The sequence below is a fragment of the Neofelis nebulosa genome, chromosome 14 (genome assembly GCF_028018385.1).
Source record: "Neofelis nebulosa isolate mNeoNeb1 chromosome 14, mNeoNeb1.pri, whole genome shotgun sequence".
NCBI classification, from domain to species: Eukaryota; Metazoa; Chordata; class Mammalia; order Carnivora; family Felidae; genus Neofelis; species Neofelis nebulosa.
The window spans coordinates 49,171,841-49,187,344 of record NC_080795.1 but is presented as its reverse complement, the minus strand read 5'-3'; the positions used below and the strand labels follow the sequence as shown (position 1 = coordinate 49,187,344).

Genomic DNA, 15,504 nt, shown 5'->3' with positions numbered 1-15,504 from the left:
AATGGAACCTGGTAGTAGGAGGGGTGCTAGAAAATAAGAGGTCAGATGGAGTTTGGAGACAGGCTCACTCACTGCCTGGCTGATAAAATGGCCCAACTGAGTGGCCCAACTGCTGAAGATTTCAGGGTGAAGACCTAGGAAAATGTCCAGATGGGAAGAACTACCCTTGCAGGTATGACGATACCAGCATTTTTGTTTAAGTTTATTTATTTATTTGGTGGGGGGGGGGGGGGAGAGAGAGACAGAGAGAGAGAGAGAATGAACAAGGGAGGGGCAGACAGAGAGAGAATCCCAAGTAGGCTTCGAGCTGACAGCTGACAGAACAGAGCCCAACTTGGGGCTCGATCCCTCGAACCGTGACATCATGACCTGAGCCGAAATTAAGAGCCGGACACTCAACTGACTGAGCCACCCAGGCACCCCGATAATTCAACCATTTGAAAGTGACGAGGGCACAATATCTCCAAGGACAACAGAGTTGCTACTTATTAAAGTGGTACTGGTGCCCGGCCAAAGAATAATGAGAAACTGAGGGCCATTAATTAAAGGCTAAATGTGAGAACCAGAGTCTGGACTCTGCTAGTTTACAAAGCAGCCCTTACCTCCTGCAGTGAAGGTGTGGACAAAGCTGGGGAGCAGACATAGGACTTGACAGTGGGAGTCGCAGAGCTCCTGAGACATTTAAATCCTCAGCCAATGAAGGTCTGTTTTGCTAAAGAAAGGGCTCTGGTAGGGAAAACACAGAACACTGAAACATGAGGTGGGAGAACTCCAGGGATATTCCGATGATTTGGGCAATGCAAACCTCCCTGAACCCCTAGAGCTTGGAGAGGTGGTCCAGCCCTTCCCTGTAAGAGCTAGCACTTCTCCTGTACGGGATGATACCACAGAGGCATCTTCCCCACAAGGCAACGGTACGGAGCACTCCCTGTCTACACTCTGGACTGCTAGGCCAATAACTGGAGTTAAATTCCAGCACTTCTTGGTTAGGGATATGTTGAGCCTGACAAGAAAAGAAATAGATTACACACCAAAGGAGCTGCAAGAACCAGCATCTACTGGCGGGAGCCAAGGGAGTACTGCTGGGATTGAATTTCAAGGGGGCGGGAGTTTAATACTGAAAGAGGATGAATCATTCCTTTTGCCATGGGATTTAGCACCTTGGCAAGGACCCTAGGGAAAGGGGGACACTCACTGTTAGGATGGCTCCTAGAAGCCTGGAGAAAGTGCTGGCCAATGTTGAGCCAAGTGGAAACACTGTGCTGCCCTGGTAGCCTGTGGAGGAAGAAATAAAGAGCTGAGGGAAGTTGGCATGATGGATGGATATATTATGTAAGGCCAGAGACGACCGGATTATGTTCATGGGAAAGCCTAAAAGACACACCAGGTGTGGACACACAAAGTCCCCAGGAATGTGCTGGTGAGAGGAACACTAACATCACCAAATAGTTCAGTGCTGGTTCTCCTCTGCAGCCCAGAGCTGATGGTAGGAAGAGTCCTCAGGGCAGTGAGCTCATTAAAATCCATCACGATCATGTCCTTGCGCCCCAAACACACCAGTATGAGAGGTCAAGTGGTGGTGTTTAACCATTAAAAGCTAGGAGGCAGTAATGACCAGCAAGGGTAGAGGGGCAGCCAAATAGCCTTAATCTGCAGGGAGGTTGGGAAATCATTAAAGTATGGTGTCCTTGAGGCAAACAGATGGATATTCATTAATGGTACTCTTTGACATCTACAGCCAGAAGAAGGCAAGAATGGAGGAGACTGAGTGTCATCACACAAAAAAAGGTCCAATCTCTTGCTCAGTTACCAGACTCGAGCTGGAACTGCTGATCCGAAGAGGTAGCTGGGTCCCTGAGGGGAGGGACCTTGCAAAACCACAAGTATATGCTATAATGGTTTCTCAAAAGGACCTACAGTCATTTACTTATTGTAACTGTGCACTGGAGAAAGGGGAATACCACGATATGGCAAGGATTATTGGACCCAGGGTCTAACATTTTATTCTCAAAGACCTGAGGGTCATCATGACCCTGTTAGAATGACAAGTTCTGGGGAATCTTATAAATGGAAAAGTCTAACTTATAGTAGGTCTACTGAGTCCACAGACTTATCCAGTTGTCATTTCCTCAGTTCACCAGTGTATAATTAGAAATTATATAGTCGGCGGAGGGGTGGGGGGGAAACTGTGTGGCTCAGTCAGTTAAGTATCTGACTTTGGCTCAGGTCATGGTCTTGCAGTTCGTGAGTTTGAGCCCTGTGTCCGGCTCTGCACTGACAGCATGGAGCCTGCTTGGGATTCTCTCTCTCCTTCTCTTCCTGCCCCTCCCCCAACTTGCACTATCTCTGCCTATCTCAAAAAAACATTAAAAAAATGATATACCTGTAGTTGGAATAACTACCCTATTGGGTCCTTGACCATAGGATAAGAGCTGTGAAAAGAAAAACAAGTAAAAAGAGCCTTAAATGCCACCTCATCCCCCCAACCAAGATAGTATATCGAAAGCAGTATTTATTACACTGGGGGTGGGTGGACAGGCAAGGAGCAGGTATGGTCTCTTCATATCTCCATTTAATTTGCCAGTCTGACCTCTGCACAAACCAGATGGTATGTGGGGAACACTGTAATGTGCACCACTGCAATCAGTCAAAAATTATAGTGCTGATCCCAGTTGGAATTTGTTGGTAGGCCTCAGGTACACGGTATGCAGCTGTTGATTTGGCAAATGTGTTTTCTATTCCAGTTAGAAAAAATGATCAAAGTGCACACTCACATGGAATGAGCAATATTCACTTAATTTTATCCTAGGGTTTTTAACTGTCCTGTGCTCTCTCATGGTCCAACAAGATCGAGGCTGACTGGACATCCCACAGAGCATTTATACATTGCATTGATGACTTCCTGCTGACCGGACAGGACAAGCAGGAGATGGCTGACATGCTAGAAGTGTTGGTAAGGTACATGTGGTCAGAAGGACGAGAAATTAATCCTATCAAGGTTCAGCACCTGCCGCGTTAGTGACCTTTTAGGGGTCCAGTGATCGGGGGCGTGCCACAGTTTCTCTTCCAAAATGCAACTGCTGCATTGAAAGGAAGCACTGTGCCTAGTAGATACATCTGAGTTCTGCAGGCAACACATTTCACACCTAGGAATACTTACTGCTTTGGCTCATCTGCTGGGTAATACAGAAGGCTACAGGTCTAGGCTATGGTACAGGCAGCCCCGAAGTACAGGATCGGAAGCATCACTGGTGTAAAAAGATGTAGTGTGAAGTTTATGGTAAGCCCCAGTGGGAGAATCAGAAGACCTTAGGATTCCAGAGCAAGGCCATGCTATCTGCAGTGCAAAATTACGCATTTTGGGAAGTAGCTCCTGGCACGTTTATTGAGCTCTGATAGACACAGGATGCTTGACGATGAACACCAAATACACCATTTGTTCACAACTGCCCATTTTGGAGCTGAATTTAGTCAGAACCACCAAAACATAAAATTATATGAAGTCAGAGGCAGTCCATCAAAAGACTAGAACGCTACATCTGAGAGGACCAAGCAGGACCACAGGGCACAAGGAAGCCATATGAGCAGGTAGCATGGACCTCCATCCGCATCACCCGCCACAGTTGCATCAGGGTCATTCCCCCCATTTGTACCGACAGCCATGGGGGTTAAACCAGCTGAAGGAGGTGGATAATGACCGAGTTAACTGATAGGTTGGCTTGGCTCAGTATGTGGGCACAAGGCACAAATGGACCATGGCTACGCTAAAGGCACATGAAGGGATGGCCTTGAAAAACAGTGGGAAGACTTTCCCAATGGGTAGATCTATAAGCAATGTACCTGGTTATCATTTTATGCAGAAGTGGCCTTAGGTGAGATTCCTGGGCAGTGGTCAATGACTGGTCAGGTTGTGGAAGGAAGAGGGCCAGGAGATCTGATAAGGAGGTCTGGAGTAGAGGTATATATAGATGAACAAGAGGGAGTCAAGAGTAGATATTTTGTATAACCCATTAATGCCCATCAAAAAAATCCACAATGGAAGAGGCTCTGAACCACCAAGTAGACAAAATAACTCTTGTTAGTTGGTATCAGCCAGCCTGGAAGAGGCACAAGGGGCATATGGATGGAATGACTTATGGCAGAGATAGAGGCTCTGAATGAGCTCAACAGATGAATTCCCACTTACCAAAGCTGATCTAGCTGTTGTGTCTCCGACTGTCCAAACTGTGCCAGAGACCAGTATTGTGCTGATATGGCACTATTTATTCCTTGAGAATAACAAACAACCATTGGGTGTCAACAAGACTACAGTGGATCCCTTTGATCCTTAGAAGGGCCACCAAGTCATCTTCACAGAGACACCTATGCCGGCATCCCCAGATATCAGTCATAAAGCGTCAGTCAGCACCACAATCTGAGCATTAACAGAATGCCTAATTCACAGGCATGAGTCCCACTCACATGGTATTCATCCAGGAAATCTACTTCAAAGCAAAGCAGGTAAAAGACTGGGCCCAACCAAAGGACCCCAACTGGTCAAGTAACACACACAGTAGAGAAATATGCAATCTCGGGGCGCCTGGGTGGCTCAGTCAGTTGAGTGTCTGACTTCGGCTAAGGTCATGATCTCAGTTTGTGAGTTCAAGCCCCGCATCGGGCTCTGTGCTGACAGCTCAGCCTGGAGCCTACTTTGGATTCTGTCTCCCTCTCTCTCTGACCCTCCCTGTCCCGTGCTCTCTCTAAAAAAAATAAATAAACGTTAAAAAAAATTTTTTTTAAATGCAATCTCATAGATCAGTGGAATGGCCTACTAATGACATAATGTAAGCACCAGCTCAGATACAATATAGTTGGAGTACCACCTTCTGAATGCAGTAAACCCATCAAATCACAAACCTTTACATGTATCTGAGGACCAAGGGAGAAAAGGAACAGCTCCATCATTCCTGGTGACCTAGTGCTTACCATTCCTAAAACTCTGGCTCTGCAGGGTTAGAACTGCTTATCAAAGGGGTACACACTCTTGCTACTGAACACAGCAAAACTCCCACTGAACTCTTAAGTTATGACTATCATCAAAGTATTTTGGACTTCTGTCCAGCAGGCTAGAAGAGTGGTCAGCCTGCTGGAAGAAATAATTGACTTTGACCAGAGGCAGCCGGGGGGAGAGAGAAGAAATATATGCAGAACGCAGGCAACCCCTCTGGTGCCTGCTGGTATTCCCTTGATTCACAGCAGCTGTTAATGGATATGTGCAGCAACCCCAGTCTGAGAAGGATACGATTACCAAAGGTTCAGGCTCCTCAGGAATAAAGGTTTACGTCACACTATTAGATTAGCCACCAAAACTTGCCAAGGTGATATCGCTGTGAGTGAGGACATTTTAAAACGGATGACAGAAGACGGAGAAGATGAATACTAGTCATGGCTCTTCAGAGGCAGGGGTTACTCACCATTCAACCAGACTCCTTCTTCTAAAAGAGGTGCATGGAAATCACAGAGGAGTTCCTCCCCAAACCTGTAAGAACTGGGTCCGTGTGGCACAAGAGGTGCAGCAATAGAAATGCTCTGCTCACAACTCCTTCAAGAGCTGGCTGCAGGAAGTATGGCTGCCACCACTGCATTTGCTGTTAAGGTCATGCTTCCCCACGGCCGCTCCCTGCCACTGACTGAGCACAGTGAGGGTACTAGTGCTGGCCCATTCTTGAATACAGGACTCCTCTGACAAGCAACTTTGGTTCCAGGACCACCCATTCAGCCTGGCACGACCTTTCTTAGAACCACACGGCAGCCTGAGGCTCCTCCCACCCAGGCCTCCTTTCTTCCTCCTCCTCTGTCACAGGTGTCAAGCCTACAGTCCAGACACAAGGCTCTCCCTGTGTACTGCTCCCTCCTTTTTATCCTTTACAGACAGTCCCCGCCCATAAATCTCTTGCACATCTCATTCCATTTAGGCATCTGCTTCTTGAACTACTTCAAACTAACCACAGCTCGTGTTTTTGGATCAGTATTTGCATATTTCTTTGAAACTAACACCTGAACTAATAGCAGTGTAGGTGCACAAGATAACTTGGTTCATCTGAAAATCAAGTCATTAAGGCCTACAACAGATCACACGGATTAAAAGGTAGATAGTTGATCTCTTCTCAGCTTTAAGAAAAATATAGTAAAATATTCAAGATATCCAAGAAAGCATTAAAAAATAGAATGAGCACACAACTTAAGAGATGACCTCAGTAAAAGGGCTGAAGTCCCCTGTGTATCTCACCCTGACTGTGTCCTCCTCCCACGCTCGGATATTGATCTTTATCATCCCCGTGCGTTTACATTTTTACTACAAATGTATGCATTCTTTTTTTTTTTTTTAAGTTTATTTTGAGAGGCAGAGAGAGCAGGAGCGGGAGAAGGGCAGAGAGAGAGGGAGAGAGAAAGAATCCCCAGCAGGCTCTGTGCTGTCAGCACAGAGCCCAACGTGGGGTTCAAAGTCACCAACTGTGAGATCAGGACCTGAGCCAAAACCAACAGTCGTACACTTAACCGGCTAAGCCACCCAGGCCCCCCCATATATATGCATTCCTGAACGTATATTTTTGTGTTTTTATTTTTTAAATTTTTTTCTTATTTTAGAGAGCGAGAAAGAGCGAGCATGAGGAGGGGGAGGCAGAGGGACAGAGAAAGAATCCCAAGCAGGCTCCATGCTCAGCATGGAGCCAGACATGGGGCTTGCTCTCACGACTGTGAGATCATGACCTGGACCAAAATCAAGAGCCAGACACTCAACCAAATGAGCCACGCAAGTGTCCCTATTTTTGTGTATTTAAAATAAATCTCTACTTAAAATTTCCTAAAATTGAGGTGATATATATTCATAATAGTTTATTAAACTACAATTTTTAAAAAAACAACATATGGCACAAAGAACTATTTATGATTTAGTAAGATTGAAGAGAAATCATTTAGCAGAAGTGGATCAAAGTTATAATGCTGAGATAAAGGATGTTTCATTATCTTGACCATAAACTGTAATTATTATTTAAAAAGTTATATAAATTCAAGCTGATCATCTTTAAGGTCTCAAAAAGCCAAATACAAATAAAACACAGAAAATTAATTGAACTGAAAAAAGTTCTGACATAATTCTTCCCCATGTTATGTGTAATCATAGGAAGAATCATTGCACTAATTATCCAAAGTAATATTAAAGGTAACCAAAGAGATGTCTGGTCTTGAATGTAAATTCAAACATAGAGTATATCTATAATAATAGGTCAAAGTGAAAGTATATCCGCATTTTCTTTTTTTTTTTTTTAATGTTTTTATTTATTTTTGAGACAGAGAGAGACAGAGCATGAGCAGGGGAGGGGCAGAGAAAGAGAGGGAGACACAGAATCTGAAGCAGGCTCCAGGCTCCGAGCTGTCAGCACAGAGCCTGATGCGGGGCTCGAACTCACGAACTGTGAGATCATGACCTGAGCTGAAGTCGGACGCTCAACCGACTGAGCCACCCAGGTGCCCCTATATCCGCATTTTCTAAAAGGAATAAGTTAGTTTGCAAATACTGTATTCTTCAATGACATAAGAAAGTAGATCAAGAATAAAATGTCGGACAGTCTTATCAACCAGGCCACCTTTCAGGACAGTTTTTACTTCCTCTACACATGTAACTGAACTGTTCGTTATTATTCTAGAGCCAGTATTTTTATTTACATTTGCAAATCAAAGTGTAACAAATCATCATGTATCAGGAACGTAGGAATACCAAGTGTTATTTCACAACTGCCACTATGTGTTTCTTCTTCTCCGACACAATCGATACAGATCCAGGCTTGCTATGTTTGAGACGATTCACTTCCCTAGAAATAAACAAAATATACATATGTAAGCAAGCTTATGAGAAATCACCTTAACCAAAAAAAACTGTCTCAGAAAAATCAGTCTTTTCTTTCACTAAAAAAATCCCTGCTGAAAAAAAATGTTTTCACAATCAGACTGGGTAAAAAGTACCTAGATATCAACTTCTGTTAACTTATTTAATTGCTTCTCTTATTATATAACAGTGTCCTTTCTATAATTCTACGAGGAAATTGGTGGTGGGAGCTCTGCTTTAGATCCACAATTCTATAATGAAGCATATTAGAAAATTTTTATTTAAGAAATGGTGCTATGAGTTCTCTGCATTCTTTAACTTGGAAAATATATAATACCTCTTAATTACAGCTTCATTAGAAATCATTTTTTAAAACATGATTTACAAGTGTCTCTAGTATGAGCAGAAATGCTTTCTTATTTTGATGGAATTCAGTTTTACTGGTTGCCCTTTCAACATAATTTCAAAACTAGGTAATGAAAATTCTCTGATAATCATTGCTTCTTCCTTCTACCAGGAAAAAGAAAAAAAATAAAAATAAAAGCTCAGGGAAGTGTTCAAAAACATCTCTAATGCATAACATCAACTATTCCCTCGAAAGGCAGGGTTTGGTTTATTTTCGGTGAGACGAGAGGAGGAAGTTAGAAAAGGGTACTGAAATAGAATCAAATGCCCCAAATCATACTTTCGTCGACGAGCTTCCTTCATGATGCGCTGTTCCTGAATCTGACTGTAGATGGATTTTGGTAGATGTCGGTGACGAGCAATGCGTTTTATATGAGGATGATGTTGAAATTTCTCTTTCAATTTCTGGTTATAATCTTTGGCTGCTTTTTCTCGTGATGTAAGCTGGAAAAATGTATTTTGATAATTCAATGAATGCCGTGTTGTTTTTCTTCAAATAACAAACCTAGGAAGCACCCTTTCCTACAAAAATTAAACTTCTAGGACAGGCAACCGAAATTGCCAATGTAATTCTACCCTTTACGAGGTCAGGTTAGAAATATCATCTCTGCTAACACTGAATTTCCTTTTGGGCAGTATGTACAATGTAGACAGATGCCACCAAGTGACAACATCAGTGCTGAGGAAATAGGGCTGTGTGGACCACTGAATTGGACCTTCTCTAGACATGAATAACATAGAAAAAGCACCTAAGTTAATCGCTCAACATTCTGGGGGGGTGAAAATAACTTCTGAACACAGGAAAAAAAAAAGCATTCAATTCTATAATAATAAGGCTTCATTTAACAATGTTAAGGATGATATGATTTAAAGGAACTTACAATGAATTGAAAACTAGGCATAGTATAATACTTCCCAATCATTAAACCTAAAATAAAATTGTCTTTAAGAGCCGTTTATCATATCGTGATTTTCCTGTTGGAGCTACGGAGAAAATAACTCACGCTTAAACTTTCCTTTTTAAACTCAGTATTTGTTGCTGATATAAACACTCTGAATGTTTCTAATATTAAACATGAAACATTTAGAAAAACATCAAAAACAAAACAAAAGCCAACCATAACCCCATAACCCAGAGACAGCTAGCCAATGATAATATTTGTTATTGCTTCTTTCAATCTTTTTTTTTATAGTCTGAAGCTTTCTGTATTTTTTTTGAAGTTAGCATTTCACTGTCTTTGATATTAAAAGACCTCACAGGGACTTGAAGCATTTGATGCGCCTGATTACTATTCCTTTAACAGAATAGGCATTCTCAGTTCTAACCTTCTAAGTCTCTACACCTTCTCTCCTCATTTCAAGGAAAAAACAAAGAATCAAGAAGGCTCAAATATTACCAAACATTTGAATTAACAAAGGTCTTTGAGGTGCCTGTAACATGAAAAAAGTAAATCTCAATGCAGCCTTGTCTGTTTTGTTGCTAACACTTCTTTTTATCACAACTATGCCAGTTTGATCAAAATAAAGTACTTCAAATAAATTCTTACAATATAATCATACCCACTAAATTAGAAACTAGCTTTACGACAATGAAAGAAAATGGGATCTCTTACCACACCCAACTTTTCAGAAGCATTAGCTTTCCACAGACGAATGTTCATTTCATCAGATCCACACATAATATATTTGCTGTCAGAAGTCCATTTTACACAGATAACATGTTGCATTCTCTTTGTGTGATAGACTTCCCTACAGAAGAGGAATTAAGGTAAAATTAGGATTGTGATACAGAGTTTCTTTAACCACTGCCCATCAAGTATCTGGGTAGCATTTTTGAGTCTGAAGAGAATATAAAAGGGAAATTCAAATTAATTTTTATGTACCTTTATTGAACTAATATAACAAGGTTCTGTGCTAAGGAGTTAGAAAAAAAATTCTTGTCCTCAGAGAAATTACAATCCAATAAGAAAAATAAATATAAACTAAGCAAAACTAGATGCCTGGAGAAGTTCACAAAATTACTGAAGACTGATAACACAAGTAAAATATGCTGAGCTACAGCTTTTTAAAAATAAGAAATCAGGGGCGCCTGCATGGCTCAGTTGGTTAAGCGTCCGACTTCACCTCAGGTCATGATCTCGCGGTTGGTGAGTTCAAGCCCCGCATCAGGCTCTGTGCTGACAGCTCGGAGCCTGGAGCCTGCTTCAGATTCTGTGTCTCTCTCTCTGGCCCTCCCCCTCTCGAGCTCTGTATCTCTCTCTCTCTCTCTCTCTCTCAAAAACAAACATTAAAAAAAAATTTTTTTTTTAAATAAGAAATCAATTATCTCCCTCCTTCCAAATCAATGCGGGTAAACAATCACTTTTCCCCCCCATTTTACTGCAAAATAAAATAAATGCAATGGCATTCAAAGAGCACATCCTTATACGCTGAGCCTAATGTCTGATTTCTGTTTTGGTTAAATTGTTTAAAAACCTCACTTAAATGAAGTAAGAGTAGATGATTTCCATGTGTGAACAGAAAGGGAGGGTTACAGAAGTGTCTGATGAGTTAAGAATCATTTAATAAATGGAGATGTAAAATATCATACCTATCTGGAAAGGCTGTGAAACACGCTAAGTGAATTCACAGAAGACACTATATTGGGAAGTGTTGAGAGAGCATTAAAAAACAAGTAAAAGACAAGGTCAGGAAAAATAGAGGCTTTTGAAGAAATGAATTTTCCACATCTGGGTTAGATGATTCAAAACGCAGATGAGTGAGAAAGGAAACAAACTCAGCATACTCTGCACAAAAAAAGAATACTCATACATGATGACCAGACTAAACAGAATCCAGATTTATAAAAAATATCTGAAATACACTCACAAAACTAGTTTTTTACACTGTTTCTAACGGAAATGTTTTAAGCACTTGAGTGAACATATACAGAAACCCTAAGAAATCTATTTCTGAAAGGGGAAAGACGGTTAGAAAGAATATCCTATGAAAATGAAAACTAGAGGAGATAGACTTTTTCTTCTCCTTCCAATGCTCTGCTTTTATAAGATTCAGTTCTCATAATCTCACCTATTTAAGAGGCTCCTTTTTTCATTAGCAATATAATGAATTTAAACGATAGAAAATTCAATCAGGCTTCAGTAACCATTAAAAATAATCTCTTCATGTATTAGACCAGTCAAATCTAGTGATTAATTACTTAACCAAAATAGATCCTCTTTAATGGTAAACTATGCAGAGCTTTTCTAGATTTGTTTATGCATGTTTACGAAGCTCACTAAATGTGATACTGTTAGGAGATAAATACATTTTAAAAACTTATATTCTTTAGTATACAGTCAAATTATGCCATGTGAGGGGTGCCTGGGTGGCTCAGTCAGTTAAGCATCCAACTTCAGCTCAGGTCATGATCTCACAGTTTGTGAGTTCAAGCACCGCATGCTGATAAATGCAGAGCCTGGAGCCTGCTTCAAGTTCTGCGTCTCCCTCTCTCTCTCAAAAAAAAAAAAAAAAAAAAAAAAAATCCATGTGAATGCCAGTCATTTACTTGTTTGCTTAGTAAATATTGAATGAAATCCCAACAGAAGCCTAATTTTAGGGCACCTGGGTGGCTCAGTCAGTTAAGCATCCGACTCTCGGTTTGGGCCCAGGTTATGATCTCACAGTTCATGAGATCAAGCCCCAAGTCCCGTGTTGGGCGCTGTGCCAACGGCACGGAGCCTGTTTGGGATTCTCTCTCTCCCTCTCTCTCTCTCTGCCCCTCCCCTACTTGCTCTCTCTCTCAAAATAAGTAAAATAAACTTTGGGGGGGAAAAAGCCTGATTTCAAATACTGACTTACCTGTAGCTTTTAATAATCTATTAAAAGTTTACTTTAAAAATACACTTTAACCATTTTAAGGTCTTTCAAAGAAAAACATTTTAAAAATAAAGATTCTTCAAAGCACTAGCTATGTTATTTGAGGGTTTGTAATGAACCAGATAGAGCAGACCGCAGAATTAACTCAAACTAGCTTTTAAGCAGATGAAGACAAAGGTCAGGGGAAATACCACGTACATCTAAATCCATCAAGTAGCATATACTACCACTGTGATTACAAAAATCTCCAAACGACATCAGCAGACAGACAATTCCCTGGAAATGGGGCATAATTCCTTACTCCATACAAGTTTGGAATTACTTGAGCTTTTTAGACAGACCTACATTTGGCTGCCCACAGTGGCTTTGCAATAATTCAGCTTGAACTCATCTGCAAGGGCCTTGAGATCATAGGTGTCTAAACATCCTCAATGCTCTTTGTCTTTCTTGTTCTTTTCCCATTCTTTGTGCCTGCTTATTCATCATGTTAGAAAAGTATTGTCCTACCACCTTTGGAGGTTCTGATGCAAAGAAAATAATGGAAGGCCACATTCCCTTGCTTCTTGGTATCTTCTAGGGATGTAAGAATAGAAACTATCGGCCCTGCCTTGGGCCTGACTGAATAATCCCAACAAACCATTCATGACAGTCTGCAGAATATCAAGTTGTAAATGAGGCAACAGCCATACGGAAACCAACACCAGGAGTTCTACAGTGGAGAGGATGGAGTGAAGATCAAAATCATCACAACACTCTAGTCGATATGCTTTTGATTCAGGCATCTTTTTTTAATTTTTTTTTTTTTTTTTTTTTTTTAAAGAGAGAGAGAGAGAGAGAGAGAGAGAGAGCAAGCAAACAGGGGAGAGGGGCAGAGGTGGGGAGAGAGAATCCTAAGCAGGCTCCACACCTCAGCGCTGAGCCCAGCGCCGGGCTGCACGATCCTGGGGAATCATGACCTAAGCCAAAATCGAGAGTCTGACACTCAACCAACTGAGCCACCCAGGCGCCCCCAAGCACCTTTTTAATCAGGTACACAATGATGATGACAATGATACGCTAGTAATCAACGATACCAAAAGGGTGAGGAATCAGTATGGACCCCACAAATTACAGGGTAGAAAGATGCAACTATCACAAGTAAAAACACCAAAGAGTTAAACAAAGCAGGCTGGCTATCACCGAAAAAGGTGTGGATGAGTTGCGGGACTGTCAGGAGGCGCTATCTGAAAGATCTTTTGTTTCGGAAACAAGGCCGGGACTAAGGTGAAGCAGGTGCAGTACAGATGTGGGGCTGGCACCTGCACACCCCTAACAACCAGTACCTCCTTGAATTCTGCACCGAGGCACCTCACTCAGATGCGTCCTAGTGCTGACCCTGCTGGAACAGAACAACGGTGAATCAGGAGAAGGACACAACATGCCTCTGAAAATGAACGTCATTCTTTCAAAAGACTCCAAAAGCTTCAGCACTGTAGAAGCTAGGCTAGTTATCAGCGGAAGTAGTGATCAAAATTCTCATCACTGCACTAAAATGGTGAGACTTCTCCAGACTGTGTCATTACAACACCAAAGTGAATAGTCTCTAGATTTTTTTTTTAAGTCAAGGAAGGATCCCCGAACAACTCTGCTACCATCAATCTTTACGAAGCTGGGTAAACTGCTCTGCCAGCTCCACGTTGCTGTCCCCTGGCACAAACCATCAGCTCCCACCCTCATTACACACGTTCTGTCTTCTTTCCTCTCCCAGATTCCATCACTCCTCTCCTTTCCTTTCCTACCTCCAATCACTCTGTTATCTTTCAGCAAGTCCATCTTCTCCCTACTGAGCTTGAATTCCACTAAGCAAGAGTAGGACACTCAATCAAGTATACGTATAGATGTCTATGTATGCATGTGCTGTATATATATATTTATATGCTATTTTGGAGAGAACGTTCACTTGGATTAATTTTAAATCTTAGTATCAATATTATTATTGTATCAAAATGCAGACAGTCATACCTTCACATGTGAGCAACACCACTATACTACTTTATCATTTTTTTACAACTTTATTTTAGAAAGCATGCATGTGTGTGTGAGTGGGGGAGGGGGGTGAGAGAGAAAGAGAGAGACGGAGGGAGGGAGGGAGGGTGATAGAATCCCAAGCAGGCTCCGTGCAGTCATTGTGCAGCCTGATGCGGGGCTCGATCCCATGAACCATGGGAACATGACCTAAGCCAAAATCAAGAGCAGGACACTGACTGAGCTACCTAGGTGCATCTTAATTATCATTTAAAACAAAACAATTTTTAAGTAATCTCTATGCCCAACATGAGGCCCAAACTCATGACCCTGAGATCATGAGTTGCGTGGAGCCAGCTAGGCTCCCTAATTACCATTTTTTATGGGGAAATTTCCTCCAGCTTAATTGGGTTTTGCTTTGCATATGCTTCCCCAACACATATAAAGCATTACCAAAGAACAAGAATATGCATGAAAGTGCTTTGTAAACCACAGCACACTATACAAGAGGCTATTATCTTACACAGGAAATTAGGTTTTCTATTCCATGAAAGAAATTGCCCAGTAGGCTTTTTGCCCATAGATGACACAGTGCAAGCTGGTATCCCAAGTCACAATACCTGGGTTGAATTCTACCCTATACACATAACCAAATAACCTTTCAAAAAAGATAAAGGACTGATGATGAAGACAAGAAAAAAATCAAACAAATGGCTTATTGGTAGTCACATACCTGCTTCTACTTTTGTCCACAGGAAAGATTCGAATAGATTTATCAAAACTAGCAGACACAAACTCTTTCCCAGTGGGAGAATAATCCACATCAAGCACCGCAGATACATGATCCATATGTACCATTACAGGAGTGTCCAGTGCACGCATATCGAAAGTATACAAGCTGTAAAAGAATTTTTAAATTATTTCATACAAGTGTCTACAAAGAAGCATATGTGGTACTAATGAAACTAAGACCATTAGCCAAGTTACGCACATCTAAATATACAGCCTCTTTACATGGAAGCTAAGGGATTGGGAAAAATACTACCAGTTCTTCTTATTCCTTAAGATTACACTTAAACACTTTTATCTTCATAAACATAAATCTCATTGTAGAAAATGTGAAACTTTCAAAAAAGTACAGAGTACAAAACCTACCTTTAATTCTACCGCCCAGAGAATATCAGTTAGTGCCATGTAATTACGTCTAAGCTTTTCACCATGCTAATATTTAAACACATACTTTTAACAAAATTGATAATATTGTATAAAGCTCTGTAGTCTCATATTTCATGTAGCATATTATAAGCACTTATGGTCACATATTATTTAAATAAGCTAAAAGAACATAATTATTTAAAAATTTATTTAAA

At 41.3% G+C, this 15,504-nt stretch overlaps 1 protein-coding gene and 1 long non-coding RNA gene across 3 annotated transcripts in view; both read right to left on the bottom strand.

The window, feature by feature from the left end:
* Positions 1-602: 602 nt before the first annotated feature.
* Positions 603-7,273, bottom strand: LOC131494411 (uncharacterized). Its single transcript, XR_009253389.1, has 2 exons — positions 1,196-7,273; positions 603-726 (listed from the first exon to the last, which is right to left on the bottom strand). It is a non-coding gene; the product is annotated as an uncharacterized LOC131494411 (long non-coding RNA).
* Positions 7,274-7,625: 352 nt separating this feature from the next.
* The window catches only part of DCAF13 (DDB1 and CUL4 associated factor 13), a 27,988-nt gene continuing 20,109 nt past the window's right edge, over positions 7,626-15,504 (bottom strand). For both annotated transcript variants that reach the window (XM_058698747.1, XM_058698748.1), the window contains 4 exons: positions 14,868-15,032; positions 9,886-10,021; positions 8,553-8,716; positions 7,626-7,853 (listed from right to left, as the gene is read on the bottom strand). In XM_058698747.1, coding sequence (XP_058554730.1) covers positions 7,766-7,853; positions 8,553-8,716; positions 9,886-10,021; positions 14,868-15,032 — 553 coding nt within the window. In that variant the 3' untranslated portion in view covers positions 7,626-7,765. The remainder of the gene's footprint in view (positions 7,854-8,552; positions 8,717-9,885; positions 10,022-14,867; positions 15,033-15,504) is intronic.